A 15,739-nucleotide genomic window follows, 5' to 3' on the forward strand; every position below is an offset into this window, starting at 1 on the left:
TGTGTGTGCTGTGTACATAACTGTGTTGTGTGTATGTATACATGGTGAGTGTATATGTGTTGTCTGTGTGTATACATGGCATGTGTTATGCATCTGTGTGTGTGATATCTGTATACATGGTGTGTGTATACATGGTGAGTGCGTGTGATGTGTATTGATGTGGTAACTGTGGCGTGTGTGTGTGCGTGTGTGTGTGTGTGGCCTGGCGAGGGGACCCGCGCCTGCCTTGCCTCCTTTCTGGACGCAGGTCCTGGCCTGGCTGAGGCAGGAGGGTGGCACCAGTGGTGCTATCTTCCTAGGATGTAAGGCTCCACTGCCCTGTTCCTTCCACAGGACGGGCCACCTGGCCGAGGAAACCAGAGCTGTGTGGTGTGTCCTTCGCAGGGGGTCCTGAGCAGGACACAGCAGAGGCCCCATGCTGGGTCCAGCAGCTGGGCTCCCAGCCCTTCTCCCACACACAGGGCTGGGAGGGAGGGCACGGCCTGCCCATGGGGCTGTGCAGAGGCTGGTCTGCGATCCACGTGTGAAGAACCTGTCGGGGCTGAGCAGCCTAGGGCCTATTTTTCAGATGGCGGGGGCACTGCCCCCGACCCAGGGCTGCTGCCTCTCTCCGCCCTCACTGCCTTCCTCTCCCCTTTCTTCCTACTTTGTGTTCCTAAGAAGAAGGGCTCCACTCTCACCCAACACAAATGAGAGTGCTAAACAACCCTTCCTTTACAAACTCCCCTACCTGGGACTTTCCTAAGCACTTTGTTGTTGCCGCCCTCAATGGGCTTAAGCATCTGGGTCACACAGAGCTGATTCTGCTAAGTTTCTAGGATGTCAACCGCAGAAGCACGCAAATGCTGAGCGCTGGCCGAGGCTACACTGGACACCAGGTCACGGAGGGGCTGGGTGCAGAACCTCCCCGAGCCAGAGCCTCAGCCTGACTCCTGGAGCTGTGGCGTCCTGGGAAGGCCGTGGTGCTGGGTGAGACGCAGCCTCACAGATGCGGGGGTGGGGGTGCAGGGAAGGATGGAGGGGAAGCCCGGGCACACCTGCTGGCTGGAGGGTGATGGGCAGCGCAGGGAAGACCCAGTTAAGAGCCGCGGCACCCATCCAGCCACCAAGCACCTGCCTGGAGTCCCCCAGTCACCCCTGCCTCACACCCAGCATGACACGGGGAACTGGCATCTCAGTAAAGAAAGAATGAGGGCTTGGAGGGCGTGTGACTTGTAGAGATGCCCCCAACTAACAGCTGGGCCTCCAGACAGATGTCCACTGTCCCATACCACTGTCTGGGCACTGGCCCTACCCAGCCCTCGGGAAGGGAAGGTGAGGCTGGGAGCTGAGCCACACCGCCTCACCAGCAGACTCGGAGCGAGGGTCAGCGAGCTGTGGAACCAGAACCAGAAAGGACAACCACATGGCCACACAAGGCTCACGACGGCTCTGAAGTGGGGAGCCGTGGGACGCACATGTGGGAAGGGTCACCACAGCGCACCCGCCATCCTGCGAGGCCAGGCACAGGATGGGTAAGCAACGTGGGAGAACCACATCCTGGCCCATGAGCAGCAAGGACACCTTCAGCAGGCCCCGGCCATAGCTTCACTTCATCTAGATGGACACGTGCACACACCACAGACACACAAGTTAAAGTCGCCAAATAATCAGAGGATAATGTGTGTGGTGTCAGAGTCTGCAGTCACGAACTTGAATCACGAACCCTAAAAAGAGATCAGAAAAGCGGCTGAGAGGTGCAGAACAGCGCAGCTCTGTCCCGCGGGGCTTCCACATGCCCGGAGTGGTTTCTCTCTCCAGTTGGGAGGAGCTGCAGACCACAGCACTTGTGCCACGGTTATGCCGCGTGCTGCTCTCCCAGGTGCTGAAATAATTCACGCAGGAGTGCTGCAAGGAGACAAATCGCCCCACAGGAGGCGCCTGGCACCCCAAGACGGCCACTCTGCATCCTGCACCACCTGCACGCCGGGGGCACCCAGTGCCTGGCCACTGCCCCTCCACAGGACCCAGTGCTGACATCTGCCCTTCTGGCTAGGGATGGTACCGGGCGCAGCCCACACTGATGCACAAGCAGCCGGTGCCCTGGAAGCCTCCAAGGTTCACGGGACTTAAGACCATGGGGCTGTGACCAGGACGACGGGAAGGAGAGGGCAGATGGGTGCAGCACGCAGACCCTGCTGAGCATCGGGTGGTCGGCGCGGGCAGCAGTGGCTCCCAGATAGCAGCTGGGGGGCCAGAGAAGGGGAGGGCTGCCGGGTGGCCAGGCAGGCAAGTGCACTCATGGATCCATCGGGTGACAGTGCAACCCAGCCCGGGGTGGGGGACTGCGCTGTGAGGGGAGAGAGGGACACCCCCAGGAGGGAACAGGAGGAAGGCACAGAGGGCCGTTCTGACAGCCTCAAGCCCACCCTCACCTCCCCAGCTGCCCCAGGTCCCTCCTCTGGTCGCCCCAAAGAGGCTGCCCATCCTGGTGTTCACTCCGGCCAGCCTCAAGCCAGGCATGGATCTGACAACTGTGAGGTGTCCTCCATACCCGCCATGTCCGGGGGAGAAGACGGCTGCTCAAGAAACCTAGTGACAGCTCAGGGTCAAGCAGCTGGCCCGTGGCAGGGCTGCCCTCCTGAGCCGCTGGACCCGACCACCATACAACCCTGTCTCTCGGAGAGGGTTACAGGGACTGTCCCCACTAAATGTGTCCCTAATTGGCCCTAAAACTTAGAATGACATCTTCATGTGGAAGCCAGGAGCCTGGACTGTTGTCGGATCATCTAGGCTCTGACTGGTCCCAGCCCAGACACTACCTGTCACCTTCCGCACAGCCTCTGAAACCGCACGCCGAGTATGCGCGTGGGGTATGGGTTTTCTGTGGGCGGTCAACACTGACCAGCTTCTCCAAGAGATAAGCAGCCCCGGCTTCGGCCATCTGGGAGGACAGGAAACTCCATCTGGGGAGGGGGCTCGCCGGCAGGGGGAGGGGCTGAGTGATGAACCCAGTGTCACACGTAACACGACGCTGGGTGTACTCTATAGACGTAGGAGGGCCATAGAGGTCCTGGTAGGAAAATTGCCTGTGAAAAGTTCATCCTTATTTACCTTATTTTTAACCTTTCTATCACACTCAATGCCCTTTTAACTAGAAGATCAAAGAATACAGAATACCGCCTGATACACAGAAGACAAGAAGGTAGCTCTGCACAGAAAGGTCAGGCTGCGCCTGTCTACACCACTGCCCCTGAGGGTGGGCACTCAGGTGGGGGTCTGCGCCGGCCCCAGCCCATCCTCTGTCTTGTGAGCGCAGAAGCCCGCGGGAGAACGGCCGTGGTGCCCGAAAAGAGGGGCTTCCTTTGCTGGTGTGTGCAGAGTGGGGGTCTGCGCTGGCCCCAGCCCATCCTCTGTTTTGTGAACGCAGGAGACTGCGGGAGAACGGCCGTGGTGTGAGGAAGAGGGGCCTCCTTTGCTGACGTGGGCAGGGTGCTGTGATGTCAAGTGTCACGTGTCCTCGCCGGCCCTAATGCCTTTGAGTTGTGTCAGTGACGATGCCACCATTTGCCCAACGCGGTCGCTGGTCCACAGTGGCCAGGAATCCCCAGGGCGGCTCCTGCCTCTCTCCCTCTCTCCCTCTCTCCCCCTCCCAGACCATCCCGGGAGCCCAGAGTACAGGCTCTGACAGCTGATTTCTTTGACAATCCAGTTATTAGTTTGAAAATCTTGTCAAGTTCTGGACCAAACCAGGGCTAAAAATAGAAAGACAGTGACAGCCAGCCGGGACAGGGTGGCAGCTGCTGGAGCTGGCCAGCCCGCCGGGAGGACAGCCCTGGGAAGGTGACACCTCAATACATCCACCTTATGAGGAGTCTCTCACGGCACAGGGATGAATACTGTGCTTGTAATTCATTTCATTTTTTCTTTTTTCCAAAAAAAGGAATTCTAAAGAGAAAAGCGGCTTTCAGTGCTGAAAACACGGGCTTGGCATGGAGCGTCCCCATCACACTGCCCTTCCATTTCACCCCTGGGCACACGGCTGAGACTTCTGATCAACACACAGAGGACACTGCAAATCCTGGCACAGCCCTTCCTCTGTTTCAACCCGTGAAGACTTCCTGCCTTGTGGTGTTTGGGGCCAAGATGCTGTGGCCACATTATCCCTGGAGGCGCCACTCAGGAAACGCCCAGTGGGCAGCAGGGAAGGACGCCCACTTCTAGAGGCGGCACCCTTGGTCAGGTGCTAATCTACAGGGCAGCAGAGAGGCTCTTCCCACAGCAATCCCAAGTGAAAACGCCAGAGGAAAAGGCCGGGTTTGCCAGGCGGCTTCTGCTCCTAAAGCAGAAATCATGAGGAGTGGGCCGCTGAGAGTGAGGAAGGGAAGAGCGGCCGTGTGGGCTGTGTTTCTGGCATCCCGGACCTTGGGCACGTGTCCCAGAGCAGCCGCCATCACTCCCTGCCTAACAGCGTTGCAGTCTGAACTCAGACAGCTCTGGGCACACTGCCTGCTAAAGGCAACCGCTACCGGCTCCAGGGTAGGCTGACAGGACAGGCACCACTGGGGTCCCCCAGCTTCCTGAGGGCTTTGGGGAGCCAGCCTGGCACCCTGTCGGGTTTGGGGCTGGGAGAGACAGTGTCTGCACATTGTCAGGCCCATACTAGGGCCTGAGGTTTAAGGAAGGGGGAAAGCTGTGGTCAAAGAGTCATAATTTCAGAGGTGGGGCATTTCCAGGCCATGACAGTGTCCTGCATGTGACAAGTAAAGGCTGCAGCTACGGTCAGTCGAGATGAAACCAAGCCAAACGTCAAGACACAGAGCTCAGAGGATGAGGCAGGTCACTCATGGCCCGGAATCGCTCAGCGCATGGCAGGGCCACACCAGGACCCTAGGAACAGCTCTCAAAAGTGCAGAGTGTGAGGATGTGGGCTGGAGAGGGGGATGACAGGGCCACAGGGGACTCCTGTGTTCCGGGGACCTGTCTGTTCCTCAACAGGAGGGGGTAGAAGTCACAGCCTGGAGGCAGTGCTGGGGGCCCAGGAGGCCCCAGAGCTCCTCTGCTCCCGCCAGCCACGCACCCTCTTCCCGGCCCTTCTCATCCACTCACAGTCACAGCTACTCACATCTCCTCTTACTCTCTGCCCACTCTCCCATGCCCAAGGGTGACTTCTGCCGACCTTCAGACCCATAGGCCAGTCCAGTGTCCCCGGACTTCCCATAGGCTCTGTCCACTCCCCACCTCCACACAGGACTCATCGTCACCCCTGTCAAGCTGCCCTTGCCCTTGTGGGTCTTACCTTGATCTCTGGCGACAGCACTCAGCCAGTCACCCGATAAACAAATGCAGACATTGTCCCCAGTTTCTTTCTCCTTCTCTGACCTTGCCCTGTGCCCCCGCCCCCCGCCATTTTAATCTATCACCATACCCTGTGGGTTCTAGGCACACCTCCTAGGCGCCCTGCAAAGGCACCTGCTTCCTGGCTCACTCCTGGGGGGTGGTATCTGTCATCTCTTGCTTGGCTGATGGCCACAGCTCCTCCCTTTTCCCTTGCCCGTCCACCTGCATGGCCACCTCCCTACCTCTTTCCCCCTAGAACCCACCACCCCCAGGCAGACCGGGCCCCCTTCTCTCACGCGTTCTGCCTACAGGCTCTCCTGGCCCCTGGGTCACCCCCCATGCTGTTTCCTCTGCCTGCAGCACCATGGCAGGGGTTGCCAAGCACCACTCAACAGCCGTTCAGCCACTCTCCCCATCTTTAGGAACAGAACTTTAATTTTCTTCACGGAGACATGAGCCTTGCTAAAATACTGCATTTCCCAGGCTCCCTTGAAGTCAGATATGGCCACATGAGTTCATGCACGTGAGGTGCATTTGGAAGTAGTGGGCGGAATTCAGGAAAAGCTTATAGAGGTAGCTGTCTTGGCGGGGAAAGGTGCCTTTTATCCTGCTGCTGCCAGGCTGGACTATGGATGCAACGGCTGGAGTTTCAGCAGCCATCTCAGGCCACGAGGTGCCTCTGAGAATGGAAGCCACAGACAGCAGAGAAGAAAGACAGGAAAGTGGGTTTCTGAAAGCACTGAGGTTGCTGTTCCAGCCTGAAACTGCCTACCTCAGACCTCCTTTAATATCAGAATGAAATAGGCTGTGATTTGTTTTTTCTTTTTCTTGTCCTATTCAGTCAATCCTACTTCCAATTAGCCTGAGTGCTTTTCTCCCACAGCTCTCGGGGGTCTTGCTTTCAGCAAGCTTCCCGTGACCCACCCTGGCATCCTACGTCTCCCCTGAAGGGTCAGAGACATCTGGACCCCGTCCCGGCTCTGCTGTGCAGCTGCGGCCAATGCTCTCTCTCAGAGGCCCCGTGCCCTGGCCTGTAAAATGGGAAAATGCCACCTTTCTCATCATGAGAGTTAAATGACATGACAAATATAAATGGGCCAAGCACACTCAGTAAATACTAGTTTCCATCTCATAAGCAAGGAGAGCCACCAAGAGTGGCTGTAAGTGTGGCTTTGGGACTTAGAAGCAACAGAGAGCGCAACTGCGAGAGCCTCATCAGGACCAGCTATGTGGGGGGTCGTGGCCGGCCAGAAACTGTCTCGTGAATGTGCCTGTGGGCTGAGGGGTCATCATCCCATGGAAGAGGGAAGCAGCTGAGATGCCATGACTGGCCACTGATGCCCACCAGCCAGAAGCAGAGGAGGAACCCACCGCGGCCTGGGAACCCTGAGCTTGCGCTGATCTGGCACGGTGCCCCCAGGGCCCAGGGTGGGGTCCCTGTGGGGGGCTGCAGTGGTTTCTCACCCAGGGAAGGGGAATCCACCGCGCTGACCCAGTCTGGATTGTGAACCCACTGTTTTGAACAAATGACTGAGAGATAACCTCGTACTGGTCAACTCAACCTGAGGACAAAGAGGTCTGCTTCCCAACATTAGTGACAATTTATCTCAGGGCACTTAGCCAGGAAGAAACAAGTCTTCGGAATAAAAGGAGAACCATGGAGCCCTCGGACCGGGTTCTAGTCAGATCCACGAAGGAGAGTGGGTGAGGTCCAGGCGGGCAGACAGCCCAGAGGAACCCTCACATGGGCTGCCAGCAGCAGAGTAAGGCCTGGACCACAGCCGCACACGCTCCTAGGCACACGGCCCTCTGCAGTAGGCCTTCCTATCTTCGGGAGCTGAGACCCCAGAGGTGACATTGCTGGTCCCGTCAGCTTGAAAAGCGCAGGTCACTAGGCCGCACTGCCACGTCCACACCGCGAAGGCGTCCTCCACTGGGTGACGCTGCTCCTTCCCAACAGGCTGGCATGGTGGCTGTATGCTCTCCATTCCCCCACGGGTCTCCTTCAACCCCAGGGTGGACACAGGGCTGCCAGGAGAGTAAGGTCACTGGTGACCACACAGGTCTGAAAGACCTTCAGGAGAACTGACTCATGGGATCTCCCCTAGCCCCACAGGAAGAAGCCCTGGCTCAGCAGCCAGCACAGCCCAGCGCTCAGGATCCCCGGGGAGGCCTCCTGGAGAGGGGCCACGAGGGAGCCCAGGTACCAGAGCTTCTCCCAGCCATGGACCAAGCCTCCAAGACTACCTTTAAACCTGTGGCAATATTGACTTTCAACAAGTTGATTTCATAGATTCACTAGCAAAATGATCTTTTTCCTCGTAATATACATTGTGAAAATTATTCAATTTCCCGAGTTGTTCAAGTCTGTGTTGTCACATTGATTTTTCTGCTGCCTGGCAGGGCAGGAGGAAGGCATGCAGTGGGGCTGCGATCTGGAAAGGTCAGTTCTGCGTGAGTGCGCTGGGAAGCTGCTGGCCTGCCTCGCCAGGGAAGGTGGAGAGTGCATGGGTGGGTGCCGAGTGTCACACAGAACCCCACACCACGCAGCGTTTAAAAGTGTGTTCAGATCAATCGCCTGGTGAGGCTCTGGGCCCGCACAGCCAGGCTCGCAGGAATCTGCGCGAATCCGGCAGGCCCAGGTCCCTTTCCTTTAAGCGGAGCAGGTTGCTCCCCACACTGCTCATAGGCCCCTCAGAGGCCGAGAGGCCACAGCGGATCCCACGTCCTCTCTTGAGACCCCACAGCCCCAGCATCACGGCAGGAAGAGCAAGGCCGCTGGTCACGCCAGGTGCCTCAGGCAGAAGCACAAGGCCTCTGTGCCAGCCACACAGTCACATGCACGCCACGTGAGGGCCACAGAGTTCCCACGGAAGGAAGAGAATGGCACCATCGCTCAGCAGGGGGGTGGGGGCGGAGGCAAGTCTCTAGCTATCTGGTCCCAAGGGAGCCCTGTGGGTGCAGGGGACAATGCTGGGGGTGGGAGTGGGGCACCTGGTGACGCACAGAGAAGTCCGCCCATTTTATAGACAAGAACAGAGAGACCAGAGAGGCCAATCCCGGCCCGTGGCCCATCTGCTCCTGGTGCACAGGCCCTGCCCCGCTGCCCCTGAGGAGTCAGTGCTGTAGGGTTTCTGCTATGGGAGAGGAGGCCCCTCCTCTCTGAAGGGGCTCATCTGAGGCTCTGGAGGGGATTCATACCCCAGAGAGACCAGAGATGAGGGCTGGGCCAAAGGGCCCAAGGCCTCCCATTAAGTTGGAGGTGACAATCACCCTGGTCCACAACGAGTAAGTCACATCATCAGGAAACCTTCCCAGGAGGTCATCACATCCTCCAAAGAACAAGCCTCTAAAAGCCTGAGAGCCTCAGCCACCTCGGCCCCAATGCCAGCCCTCCTTCCAGAACCTTCCTCCCTGACTCTCCACTGCAGGTACCTCCTGCAGCCCTGCCGGCTCTGCCATCCTTCCAGCCTCTGTGAGCTCCGGGGGCAGGGCTGGCGGCCTCACTCATGTCCCTTCCCCACCAGTCTTCACAAAGCTGCCCACCTGGGCAGGGGAGCGGTCCCGCCACAACTCCGTCCTGCCCGCCTCCTCCAGCCTTCTCGGCAGCCAGCCTGGCCCGTGCCCATGGGGATGGCACGCTGTGTACACGGGAGAGCTTTTTCTCCTGAAGAACTAACAATGCGGCCAAGCACAGGGATAAATACTCTGTGGCATTTTGCTAAACATCTCATTAAGCTCCTATTTTTAGAAGGTTTTGAAAGCCATTTGAGGGAAATAAATGGAGGCCGCACAGGATGTCACAGAGCAGATGCGAGCGTCTGTGATTCCTGCCGCCGCTGGGCCGTGAGCTCACCTCCACAGGCCGGCAGAGCCTGTCCCCCAACCACAACGTGCCACAGACACATCTGCGGTCCAGCCCTGCCTGCAGCTCCTGAGGGGACCCCGAGCCATGTGACCCCAGCCCCAGGGGACTGGACCAGCGATGGGCACCAATCACTCGGTGGCCAGTGACAAATGCCAGCTTCCTTCCTCCACTGCCACACTTACTCTCCCTTATCTCCACCTACTCGCCCACTCACCCACACAGCCTGCATGAAGGGCCACATGGGAAGCTGTGGCCCCCCAGAACCTGCATGAAGGGACACATGGGAAGCTGTGGCTAGGTGGGAGCAGAGCCAGGAGGTGGCAAGGCTGGGTCAGGTATTCGGTCCCTGAAGCACAAGCAGGCACTGCAAGAGAAATCCCGAGGTGAGGGACCCAGGAGGGGAACCCAGGGGAGAGAGGGACCCCAGGAGAGTAACCCTGGGAGAGGAACCCCAGGAGAGGGACCTAGGGGAAGGGAATCCAGCGGGGAGGGACCCCAGGAGAGGAATCCTGGAAGAAGGACCCCAAGAGAGGAACCTGGGGGAGAGAGGGACCCCAGGAGAGGAACCCTGGGAGAAGAACCCTGGGAGAGGAACCCAGCAGAGAGGGACCCCAGAAGAGGAATCCTGGGAGAAGGACCCCAGGAGAGGAGCCCAAGAAAGAGGGACCCCAGGAAAGGAATCCAGGGAGGAGGGACTCTAGGGAGGGGACTCTGTTCAGGCCCTCGAGACCCACCCCACTCCAGGTCTCAAGCGATTCTGAGTGGGTGTTTGTTCTCTCAACGAAGATCACCAAACTCTCTTAGGCACATCCTCCTTTTTCGGATTTCTATTTTTAAAATCCAACTGTTCTTTTCTCGTGCCATATGGTTTCTCTTCTCCGCCTCTATTTGTGTTTTTAAATCGTTCGGGTTGTTCTGGAATTCCTCGTCCAGTGGCTGCAGAGGTCCCCTGTGTTGGGAGGTGCCTCTCTGTGACAGGATTTCCCCAGATGTTGTCACTAGGGCAGGAGCACACCTGCCGGGGCCACTTTATCCGCAGGAATCCCACCTGTCCAATGGGATGGTGGCCTCTCGGGGCTTTTTAAATCTTTATTTCGCTTCTGTTGAGATGCTTCGTTTTTCATCAGTTCAGCCCAGCTTTGTTTTGTGCTTTGATTCTGGTCTCCACCCCACCCTGAGGCACCTCTGGGATCAAGGGCCTGTGAGAGCCTCTTCCCTGACACTGTCCTAGGAGGAAGGAGGCGGCTGGTGGGGAGTTTCCAGCCCTCCCAGGAGCAGCACAACCCCACAGATTAGAGGGCTCCAGCTTCACACCGAGCCCTCAGTGGCCTCCGTTTCCCATCCTTCCCTAGGCTGGGCCTCCGGCCTCTGCCCAGAACCGACACAGTCTAGCTCCCCGCTGGCTCTGAGTCCCATTCTCCCTTCTGGCCGCTGGGCACAGCTCCCTGCTGACAGTGCAGCCAGGCCACCTGTGCTCACCGCTGGGTCCGCTCCTGCCCTTAAGGACAGACCAGGAGCCCTGTGGTGCGGCTCACTCCTAGCCTGGCCCTGTCCCACCACATCAGAACTCCCAGAAACAGCAAATGCTCCATGTGTGACCAACGTCTGGATGGAAGAAGGCCAGGTGCAGCCCAGATGGAAAGAGCAGGGCGCACCTGTGCCCCAAGGCCTCTCTGAGGGCACTATGCATGACCCCTAGGTCCTCACAATGCCCCAGGAGGTGGATGCAGAGCGTGTGTTTGTTGGAGGACCGCAGACCCCAGCTAGCCCTCTGACAGACCACCACATGCTATATACCAGGCCGGCAGCAGGATCCACTCAAGATCAAGTCAGCAAAACACGCCCACTTGAGGCTTTACACATCTATTATTAAAAGGTAACAGGAGTCACAGAAATGGTTTTTACATGAACAAAACGCCTTTTACGGGGAGGAATATTTAATCTCTGGCATTGCCTGTGCTTGGCAACTGATTATAGCAAAAGCAGACCGACTCCCAGTTGGTTTAGTGTTGCTCCTCAGTCCTCTGCAGACGGCGGAGCCCTCCCTGTCTCCCTGTCGGCCCCAGACAGTGCCCGCTGCCTGCCGAGGCCTGGCCTGGCTGGAGCCGCTGCTCCTCCCTCGCCCTTCCAGACTCAGGCCGGGTAGCCGGCCGCCTTCCTTCCCCACAGTGGCCCTTCCCTCTCACCTAATGCTGTGTCTTCCCACTCTCCCCAGCCCCGTTAGTGCAATCTCCATGTAACTGCCACTCTCATGGGCCAGCTGCTGGGCTGTGGTAGTTTTCGAATGAATGGGTGAATTAATGAATGAATGTGTGTCATCTGAAAGGGTGGAGGCCTCCGGGTGGGCAGACAGCCTTCTCCTAGTCCCTTGACCTGTGACAGACCCGCCTCTGGAGCTAGACGACAGAGGGAACAAGGTCTGTGGGAAGATCCCCCAGCCCTGGCGTCCCATCCTGCACAGATGAGGAGACCTCCTGCGTCCCGGCAGGCAAAGCCCTCCCACCGCCCTATCAAGAGCGGGCCACTGAGTCACAGACCACGTATCAGGAAGAACCATCTCGCTGCCTGTCCTGTAACACAGTCTAAATCAATTCCTGCAGCCCGGTCTGAAAGCTAATCCAATCTGATTATCTCTGAATGATTACAGAGCGGCGTCGGTGCCAGCTGCCTAGGGTGGAGATTAAGCTGTGCCATGGGTGGGGAGGACATCAGAGATAACAGTTGCCAATGCTCTCTTGGCCTGGCCCAAAGGAGCCACAGGCCTGGGCTTTCTCTCTTCGGGAATAAAACTTATAGATTCTTTTCTAACGTCTCTTCTGCTGTCTCTTCATCAATTCTATCTAGCAACTGTAATCAAAGGCTTCAACCTGATGGCAGGATTCTGAGCTGGGGAAAGAGAGAGTTCATCAGTCCTTTAAACAATTCCACTCAAGGACTAGCGTGAATGGGTTTGGAGGTTATCAGGAAAGCCAGCAGCACGAGAACGCGAGGAGCCCTGGGTGAAAGGGACAGCACGGAGCAGGCCAGCAATCCAGTACATCCCCGTGCCGCAGCCCCCGGTCAACCCCTGCTTTAAGGGACAGCACGGAGCAGGCCAGCAATCACGCCGTAGCCCCCTGCTCAATCCCTGCTTTAAGGGACAACACAGAACAGGCCAGCAATCCAGTGCGTCCGCATGCCGCGGCCCCCTGGTCAACCCCTACTTTTTGGATGATCCACTCCGCTGACTCTCAAACGGGCTGGGGCCGACCCAGGCTGTGTAGGCCATGAAGGTTACACAATGTGGGAACCTTCTTATAGAAAGAAAAAGAACATGAGATATGAGTTCAAAACTGGCAGTGCAAGTAGGTGCTTACTTAGAAAAAAATCAGAACTATGAAATTTAAAAGCTGGCAAATACCATAAACATAAAAAATTCTAAAACAAGAACACCTCTCTGAATGAACTGCCTGCCATGCCTCTATGATAGCCCCTTCCCTGCCTTCTGGCTGCATATTCTTTGATTAGCTCTTCATATGACGATGCTTTTGTAATATCATGTCTTAAAAGCAATTCTGAGCTGGGGAAAGAGAGAGTTCCAATTCTCAGTTGGGGCATTTCTGGTTGTCACTACACCTGTGATGACAGTCCAAGGGGTCAAAGGTGCTGGCTAAGAAGGACTCTGGGCCAAGGACCTCTCCACTCAGGGTCCTCCTTCCACAGAGCAGCTGCCCTCTTGACTCCCTGCAACACCAGCTAGACGGGCCACTCCCTGGGAAAAGGGCCCTGGCAGTCACCTGGGCATGTAAAAGACGATGCTGAACCTCTCCACAGAGGAACCAGCACCTTCCCAACCTGCCTGGGTCAACCTTTGGCAGAAGACGCAGGCAGGGATCCGGGGCTAGGTCATCCACCTGCCCTAGCTGTAAACAGGTGTTAACAGCAGCCCTGCCCTTGCCAGGCTGCTGTGAGAATAAGGTGAGATGCACAGGAAAACGCTGCGGCCAGCACGTGGTATGCGCTTATTAATGTCTGCCACCATCAGCAAGGTAGTTCTGATTTAAATCAACATCTACATGGCTCTGGTCCAGGGGTACCAAACAGCTCAGCCGTTTCCAGACCCCAAGACCCAGGATCTCAGCCAACAGGCACCTTCATGGGCTGCATCCAGTCCCACCAGTGCTGGCTGGAGATAGTAACACTGACGCACCCCCAGGTGGTGGGCACTGACTCTGGAGAGCCCCTGAGTGTGCCCTGAGTGCACGCACGTGTGTGTGCGTGTAGACTGTGTGTGTGCGTGTAGACTGTGTGTGTGCGTGTAGACTGTGTGCACGCCAGGCAGACAGGGGTGCAGTAAGCACAGGGGCCAAGGAGGAACACTGGTACAGTCACAAAGATTGCCTTGCGTGGTGTCCCAAGGCCTCAGAGCCCCCCAAGGTGGGGCTGGTGGGTTCCAGAGTACGGTAGAAGTGGTCTCACTTCATCTTTATGCTGCAGCCTGTGCCAGAAAAGGGCCCTTTCTAAACACAAAGGACCTTTTGGGATGGACGCTGTCCTCTGGGAGAGGAGCTCTGGAAAGGGAAATGGGCAGCTGCAGCCACTAGAAACCCGCAGGACATCACAGGTCCTGGCAGTCCAAGTGCACGAGAAGTGATGAGAAGTGAGCACGGTAGCTCAGGAGGGGTGTGTGTGGCAGAGGGTCTGTTCTCTAAAGAGACAGTGATATTCTGAGACACCCTTTCCCTGGTGTTTGGGAACGGTTTGCCTCCCACATCTTCAGGTACAGGATCCCACGACACTGTCCAGCGACATCGGGCTGAACCAAGGGTGTGGAGTGCTGGAGGAGGCGCCTTTGGACATCACAAACTAAAGGCTTGATTCGGAGTGTGGCCAGGCACCACGGCCAGCCCAGCAGGACACAGGATGCCGGAGGAGACGGAGGCAGCAGGCCCGCCGTAAGTGCACACCTCTCCACGTTTCCGGCATCCCGTCTCTGCAGGCGAAGTGGAGGGCTACAGTCATCAACCTCCACCCCCAGGCCCAGCCCTCCTCGTGCACCCCTGGCAACTCCAGGGACCAATGCTCAAACAGCTGCCTCTGACAGGACCTCTGAGCATCAACAGCTCAGCTGGGTACACGCGGTGCGTGCAGAGCTGCTAGGCACCCGTCAGAAAGCTTAGCGTCAGCTGGGTACACGCGGTGCGTGCAGAGCCACTAAGTGCCTGTCAGAGAGCTTAGGGTCAGCTGGGTACACGTGGTGCAAGCAGGGCTGCTGGGTGCCTGTCAGAGAGCTCAGGGGACCCTGCAGGCAGGGCTGCCCACTGGAAAGAACTCTGCATTTCCCAGGACCCAGCTTCTGTTGTTCAGTCACAGGCTCTCCGCCCGTCAGGCAGTGCCTAAGTATCATTCCAGGTGGAGCACCATTCCCCAGAAGGTGTAGGGCCACTGCACTGATGGTGATATCTAAACACACGCTTATTCCCGAAGCGGTTCGAAACTCATTAGCTAGCTGGCACAGCATGGCTTTTACTTCCTAATTCCAGTAAAATCCTGGCTGTAAATCCTCTGCTGTTAGGACACCTTTTCTTTCTTTTCAGGAATATGAAAGGGTCACCGCCAAGTACTCAGGCCAGAGATTTATAGACTTACCAGCAAAAAGTTGCGTCAGGTCTCCATCGATTTGTAGACCTCAGAGTCTACACTCTGAGCTCCACTGAGGCTGGCTCAAACTCAGAAGGGCAGAGGTGGGGACAGGGGTGGCTCCAGGGTACCAATCCACCTGGATGGTTCCCCTTCTGGGAGAGAGAGGAGGGGTTTCCAGGAGAAAAGGTCCCTTTGAGGCCAAGGCTTAGGTGAGGCACCCTCTTCCCAGCACCTTCCTCTGGGGAGTTGGGTGGTTCTTAATGTCTCCACCAGGTAGTCACGTTCAAGGCCTGTGTATGATTCCAGCAGGCCCTCACAGGGACCAGAGTCTGCCTCCCCTGAGGGCAAAGGCTCAGACCTCCACAGTGCTTGACTGAGAGCAACAGAGTATGTGTCCAAATAAATGCTGAATGGTGGGTGGATGGGTGGATGGGTGGATGGATGGGTAGGTGGATGGGAGGGTAGGAGGATGGATGGATGAGTGGGTAGATGGACAGATGGATGAATGGGGGGGTGTGGTATATATACGTGTGGATAAATGGATGGAGTGGGTGGGTGGGTGGGTGAGTGGGTGGATACATGGTTAGGGGATGGGTAGATGGATGGGGGATGGGTAGATGGATGGGGGTGGGTGGCTAGATGGATGGATGGATGGATGCATGGATGGGTGGATGGAGGGCTGGTAAATGGATGGATGTGCAGATGGATGGATGTGCAGATGGGTGGACAGATGGGTGGATGGATAGATGGGTGGGTAGGTGGATGGATGGGTAGGTGAAGAGATGGGTGGGTGGGTGGATGGATGGTGGGTGAATGGATGGGTGGGTGGGTGGGTAGATGGATGGATGAATGGGTGGGGGGGTGGGGGACTGTGCGGGGATGGATGGGAAAGTAAACAGCTTCTGGGGTGGGCTTGAAAGTAGGCTCCAC

The 15,739-nt window shown here is 57.3% G+C and overlaps 1 protein-coding gene across 2 annotated transcripts in view; it reads right to left on the minus strand.

Annotated features, from left to right (window-relative positions):
* TBC1D22A (TBC1 domain family member 22A) overlaps nucleotides 1-15,739 on the minus strand; it is a 428,246-nt gene that overhangs the window by 14,065 nt on the left and 398,442 nt on the right. The window contains exon 13 of one of the 2 annotated variants that reach the window (XM_073006581.1): nucleotides 7,174-7,347. The exons of the other annotated variant lie outside the window; for it this stretch is intronic. Within the exon in view, the coding sequence (XP_072862682.1) occupies nucleotides 7,189-7,347 (159 nt within the window). The 3' untranslated portion in view covers nucleotides 7,174-7,188. Of the gene's footprint in view, nucleotides 1-7,173; nucleotides 7,348-15,739 lie in introns of those variants that run through there. 2 annotated transcript variants of the gene reach the window in all.

This window comes from Chlorocebus sabaeus, chromosome 19, assembly GCF_047675955.1.
Source record: "Chlorocebus sabaeus isolate Y175 chromosome 19, mChlSab1.0.hap1, whole genome shotgun sequence".
NCBI classification, from domain to species: domain Eukaryota; kingdom Metazoa; phylum Chordata; class Mammalia; order Primates; family Cercopithecidae; genus Chlorocebus; species Chlorocebus sabaeus.